At 38.9% G+C, this 6677-nt stretch overlaps 1 protein-coding gene across 3 annotated transcripts in view; it reads left to right on the forward strand.

Moving 5' to 3' along the window:
• SETBP1 (SET binding protein 1) overlaps positions 1 to 6080 on the forward strand; it is a 264554-nt gene extending 258474 nt beyond the window's left edge. For all 3 annotated transcript variants that reach the window (XM_054054281.1, XM_054054282.1, XM_054054283.1), the window contains one exon: positions 454 to 6080. In XM_054054281.1, the coding sequence (XP_053910256.1) occupies positions 454 to 1013 (560 nt within the window). In that variant the 3' untranslated portion in view covers positions 1014 to 6080. The remainder of the gene's footprint in view (positions 1 to 453) is intronic.
• Positions 6081 to 6677: the final 597 nt, after the last annotated feature.

Raw genomic sequence — 6677 nt, forward strand, 5'->3', positions numbered from 1 at the left:
TGTTTGAGGCATAGAAAATTTAATAGTTATAGTAGATGAACATGATGGCTGTCCTAAGCAGCCCTACTTTCCCTCCCACTAGAGATGAAGAAATGAGAATGAAGAAAATTCACAGTAAAACAGTGCTGTGGAAAAGCTTTTTTTCTTTCAAAGATGGGAGAGCTCTAGCAAAGTCTCTGAGGACTCCTTAATAGTCAAAGTTATGTTTTAGTCTAGGACAGCAGAAAGGAAGTAACAGCAATTCCTCTGGGATTGTAATAAATAAACTTCTAACTTTCTTTTAGCTGCTTTCCAATGCAGAGTCCTTTCTTACTTCCTTTGCTTTTTCAGCAGTCATATTCAGCTTACTGGGCTTGAAAGCATCCAGACTTTGTAACACTGAAATCAGGCAAAGGAGGTTTTCCATTCATGGTTGTTTAACCCATTGCTGTTTCTGTCCTTGTCTCCCAACAGCCGGCCCACCATTGAAAAAAAGGTTCAAGCGCCGAGAAATTGAAGCAATCCAGTGCGAGGTGCGAAAGATGTGCAACTACACCAAGATCCTGTCCACAAAGAAGAACCTGGATCATGTGAACAAGATCCTGAAAGCCAAGCGGCTGCAGAGACAATCAAAGACAGGCAATAACTTTGTCAAGAAGCGGAGGGGGCGTCCTCGAAAGCAACCACTCTCCTTCGATGAAGACTCCAGAGACCAAATGCCCGTTCTGGAAAAATGCATTGACCTTCCGAGTAAAAGAGGTCAGAGACCGACACTCAACCCTTTGATATTGGAGCAAGCAGCCAGTCAAGATACAATCATGGCCACCATTGAGGCTGTCATACACATGGCTCGAGAGACGCCACCTCCACCACCTCCTCTTCCTCCTCCTCCTCCTCCTCCACCTCCTCTTCCTCCACCCCGGATGCCCCGGGTTGGAAAAAGGAAAAGCAAGTCTCTGCAAGAGGAAGAGGAGGATGTGAAAGTGAAGCGGCACCGGAAAGGAAGAGGAAGTGAAAGCGATGGCCTTCCCTAAGGCTGGCACACACTGTTGGATGTCAAGTGCCAGTAGCGGGGCATGCCGGGACTAAGAGACTGGAGGCACGCAGTCTACTTCGCCCCTGCGGCAGTAACAGACTTACTTGTCTCTTCGGCAGCTGAAGCTTGCCACGGAGAACTGTGCCAGACGGGTTTCACATCTTCCTCTTCATCACTTTGGCCCCAGACCCCCTGGAAAGAGGGGGAAAGGGTGCTGGAATTATGGGGATAAGGGGGGAGGGGGGTGTGACAATGTTGGGGATAGCATCTACTTTGCAGTGTTTCCAAAACTAATCAGCATCTCAGCATTGCTGTTCTCATACCATACCCGGATTCGGGAGATCATCCTCACAGAGAGCTGAGCTTTGTCCTTCAGGGCTGCATGCTCAACTCTGATTCTGTTTGGCAGGCCAGGTGAAACTAAGTGTAACCATACCATAGTAGAAATCACTGTTAAAAAGAAAAAAAAAAAGAAACAAAAGAAAAAAATAACAAAAAAATAGTGTAATTTTCTCAACTGTGATCTTGGTTATAATCTGTTTGATTTTTATTTTTTTTTTTTTTTCAGTTTTATATACCTATCAGGCTTTGGGGCAGCATAACCCAAAATGCCTGACTCCTACTAGAACTATATATTTCTTTCTCATTTACATGCCTAGTTACAACTAACTGCAATATAGGCAATAGAAAAGTAGAGCCATGTGCACACTCATTCTGAACGCTATCCCAAGGAACAACGGAATATCACAACATTTAAATAAGTTGTACACGGTTACGATAGCACGTTTCAATGAAGCAGCTTGGCATTTTCAATGGCATGTGAAAAAGGGGTCATCCGTCAACCAAGTTGTTTAGATGCTTGGTACATATGAGTAGAGAACAGCAAGGCACTTCTGGGGAATACAGTTATAGTAAAGATGGACAAAATAACCAAAAAAAAAGAATACAAAAAAGATAAAAGAAAAAATGTAATGCCGAAAAAATAAAGTAAAAAGAAAAGGCCCAAACCTACCAGTTCTTACCACTTGCAGTTCCCAGTAAAATTGATGGGAAACCCAGGATCCGAATAATTTGCATTGGGTAGCAATGCCTTGATATGTTCTTTTAAAGAAAACAGACAAAGTAGATTGTTTTTAAAAAATAGATAACAAAACCCTATGGAAAATAGGTTCTTTCTTGGCAATTATTTCTTAAAAAAGAAAAGGAATAAGTGTTCTTATCTGAAAATAAAAATAAACATGTTCAAAGGGTATCACCACTGCAATTGTATTAATGCCACTTTGGACATGTTCTCCAAGTTGTGGTTGCCTTAATAAACTAAAAAAAAATTTCTTTTTTTTGTACATAATGTAATTATAAAGCTCTCAGTCTGCATGAATGCAAACTGTGTGTGACAAATCGTCTCTTTAAATGGTCAGTTCAAATTGTACATTTCTCATTCGAGTTGTACGTTAGCCATTGATTTAACTTGGGTTAAATACCCAAGCTCCATTTCCACAGACCAATTAAAATGTTTAACTAAAACAAAGACTGAACATGAAGCTGTTCCATTGCAGTAGCAATGCTTTTAACAAAAAAAAAAAAAAAAAAAAAAAAAAAATTAGTTGCTGAAATCCGAATAGGTACTTCCAAATTTATTTCATTTATTTTTAAAGTATTTCAGTACAGTCAACACCTGGCATGGCAAGATGGATATTAAAACGGGAGGGGGGAGGGAAAATTCCAGCAAGGAAATGAGGTTTGGAATTAATGATTCAAGCCAACCGCTATTCCCTTTTTTGAGAAATCTTTGAACTGGCTTATTGCCAAGGAAACTTCAAATAGCATGACACTAAAAAAAAAAAAAAAAGAACACCAAAAATCCAACAAACCCAACAAAAAAAAAGTCCCCACAAAAAAAAATGTCGTGTTTCTATTCTATTATTTATTTACAAAAACCATACCAAGACTATAGTGTTAAAGGGACACTGTAAACATGCAGCTCATTATTTTTAAAGACTGATTTTTCTTCTGTGATAGCACCTTAGCTTATTAAAAGTGAATGCATTTGGGGTTTGGATTGGGGCTGGGAGACTGGAACAGGGGATATTTCTTTTTTATGTTTAAAGCTGAAACAAATTTCAGATCCTATCTCCTTAAAACTGATAAGAGGGATCACAGAATTTTGTTTCCTATTTGTTTTGTATCTTTCATCATACTCATTTACGCTTTTTGTTTTATTGTTTTGTTTTCCAATTAATGCAGCTTAGAAATAAACTGGCTGGTTGCTCATTCTGTTACAACAAAATTCGCTTTTCAGTTCTCTTGAATTAGCACAGTGTTATTGACTGAAATTGTAGGCCTGCAAAAAAAAGAAAAAGCACTTAAGCCACCTTGCGCTCCTCCCTTATTCTTGAATAGGCATTGGACTGAGGTTTGGTTGATTCAGAAATCCTGTTTTTTCCATCTTTCCTTTGGGCCTGAAAGTATGTGATAGTCTTGCTCAAAATGCAAGAAAAACTATGTTTGGTATTCCACGTAGCCTATAAGATGAAACTAAGCCAGGCACAAACCTTGTCCTTAGTTTTATCTTCAGTGATCTCCTAGCATTGAAGGACATTTCAATGTGTAGCAACTGGAGCACAGGCCTGAAAGGACCAAATTCTGTCATTGAATGCCCATTGCGGCTTCAAGACATGTCAGACCTTGCAGAGTGCCAATAAGGGCTGGATTTGGGCTGTTCCTTTCTGGATACGCTGGGATGCAGGCCCCCCCTATATCGCTGAATGGCTGCTGCCTCCCACGATCCTCACTTCTGGAGAAAAAAAAAAAAATGCTCCTGTTCTTCCAAAAAGTATTACTCAGAATGCTGCTAGAGGCACAGTGCTTAAGGAGAGCACCCACTCAAAAGACACAACCCTGTATTCCCTTCACTGAGCATTTCACAGAAGGCAGGAAAAAAACCTCAGAGGCCCTTTTCATCCTAGAAAAAGCAAGGGAAGTACTCAAGACTTGGTAAACGCAAGCGGTTAGTGTAGGATGGGCCCTACTCCAGATGCCCAAGGTTTGTTTTTCATGGCAAGAAGGTGCTTGTAGAGTGTTGTACTGTGGTACAGCCTCGGTTGTTTGTCCGAACAACAGCCCAGAGCAGGCAGTCCTGGCTGGCAGCGGGATTAGCTTGTTGATTTCTACAAAGGCAGACTGACAGTACTGTTAGACGGCACTCAGAACTTGTGATCTGCATGTTGCATGCTCTATAAATATGATAAGCAAGTTGCTGACAGAATAATATTATAAGGCGATGTACTACATGCAGATCATAAAGGATTTAGTTTTAGGGCTTAAGGCTAAAATCCCACTCCTGCAGTTTATTACCCAACAATATTCTGGTAATGAGCTTTTTGATATTATTTTCCCCCTACCACTAGGAAGATTTACTAAGGAACTCTCTAAATTCTCTCCACACATTATCAAGAACTGTATAAAACTGGGGTGAAAGCCCTTTTACTTGTTAAGACCAAAAAGACCTTTCAAACACCTCTACTGTGTCACAGATTAACACACATCTTAGTGCGTCAATAAAAATGTGAAACAAAATCACATGGCTCTGAGCCATGTGAAATGAGGCCAAAGGTTTGCATCCTTTCCATGGGTCTTGTACTCCTCAATCCGGAATAAAACCGGGGATGGGGACAAGTGTGTGGGGTGAGAGGGAGAATAAAAAAAACAAAAGAACTTGTGTCTCTAAGAGCTTCATACTGCTAGTTTCTTAAGCCCTTCAATATTAAATTTTCTGTGAAGCACCTTGAATGTTTTTTGGGTAACTGTCAAAAAAAAAAGAAAAACCAAACAAGAAAATGAGAAAAAGAAAATAAGTGATAATAGTCATCAGCTACAAGGGCATCCTACAGCACAGCCCATGACTCTTCACTCGACGGCAATGCTTTGGACCATTCGTGTAGAATATTCCATTTGTGTTGTTGCATTTATTTGGTAGTATCTGGTACAATGAGGTACTGGTTTGTCATTGAGGCTTCTGAGTGCTACAGCAATATGATAAATAAACAGGAGTCACTGTTCCATACAAAAGGATTTCCCCGAGTCTTATTTTCGCAGGCCCTAATTCAGGACTGCACTTAAGCACATAGATGTAGTATCCTGAAGAGTAAAAAGAAGAATGAAAATAAGACAGGAAAGAACAAAAAAAAAAAGAGTAAACAGATGGTTTGCCGAATTGAGAAAACATACATCATGCCCTTGCAATGCCTCTTCTTTCCATATCATCCAAAAACTGGGGTGCAGCAGTTCTGAGATATTCAGAAGCACATTTCAACACAGGACACATATTCGAGATCTCCTTAAGATGCCTGCCTTGGTTGTATAAAACACTACGCATAAAAAAAAGAAAAAGAAAAAAACTGTAGAAACATGAAAAGAGCTGCCAATTGGACAACATGGGGAAGCAGTTCGATCCCATGTTGATTTGTTTTACTTTTCTTTTTCTTTATTTTTTTAAGCTATTTCTTAAATAATAAATGCACATGAAGTGTTAAATATGTATATACTGTATTTCAAAAAAATTAAAAAAATCAAACGAATGGGGCACAAGATTGTTCTATAAGTCGTGCTGGCTAATTTTTAGTTTCTATTCATAAGTGGTTTTTAAAAGCCTTTTTTAAAGTGTAATTTGCATGTTCTACTTTGATTGTATGTAAACATATTTTAGAGCAAAAAAATGTATTTGTATTTTATTGAATATAGAGGCAAGAAAAAAAACTTGTACATTGTTTGAAATGTTCTTTTTGTAACAGTTTTTATTCATGAAGCATTTTTGTACATTTAAAAATGGATATGGACTTGATGTTCTTTGAGGCTTAGATACATCTGGCATGCTTTAATGTCATGCTCCTTCATGATCTTAGATGTTGGTTTTTAAACATTTTTTTCTAAAACAAAGCTCAGTCTTTTCGCTACCAAATCAGGTTAGCACAGTATAGAGCACTTAACTAAAAAAAAAGAAAAAAAAAAGAAAAAAAAAGTTAATCCTATTCATATGTTATTCATTGTGTGAAATTAAAGGAATTCAATTCAGTCTAACATGAGTTGTGAATTCTTTTGTCTTATTTTCCATCTGTTTCCCATCACTAAGGAGTTTAATAGCTTTTGGGATACTAATACCATGCATTCGCAAGCCCTCTTTATGGTAATGGAGAAAAACATGCTTTGGTTCTGTTCTTTTTTTCTTTTCTTTTTATTTTTTTTCTTATTTTCCCAGAATATCCTTGAAAGTTAAAAATGGACTGTGCCATGGGCCCCAAGAACAAAACGGGGGATTCACACTTTGAGGCTGTGTGTATCACCAAAAGAACAGAAATATCTCCCACCCAAATCATCTCCCCAGGTACCAGTACAGCAGTACTTCCCACCCAGGTGGGATTTCTAATCCAAAAGACGATGAAGCATCTTTCTTCTCTATCCCTGCAGAAAATGGAGTCCCAGGGGCCGGGTTGTGGATGACGCCAGCCAACCCTCTCCTTGCTGTGTATCAGAGACGAAGGGCTGTAGGCCAGGGGATATTTTCCATTATGTGAAATCTCATGCTGTGACTGTGGGACTGGGAATTGTTTGTAGTACGGTTTTAAGCCTTATTTCCAAGTTACTGCTGAGTGTGGTCAGCTGCCAT

The sequence above is a fragment of the Cuculus canorus genome, chromosome Z (genome assembly GCF_017976375.1).
Source record: "Cuculus canorus isolate bCucCan1 chromosome Z, bCucCan1.pri, whole genome shotgun sequence".
NCBI classification, from domain to species: Eukaryota; Metazoa; Chordata; class Aves; order Cuculiformes; family Cuculidae; genus Cuculus; species Cuculus canorus.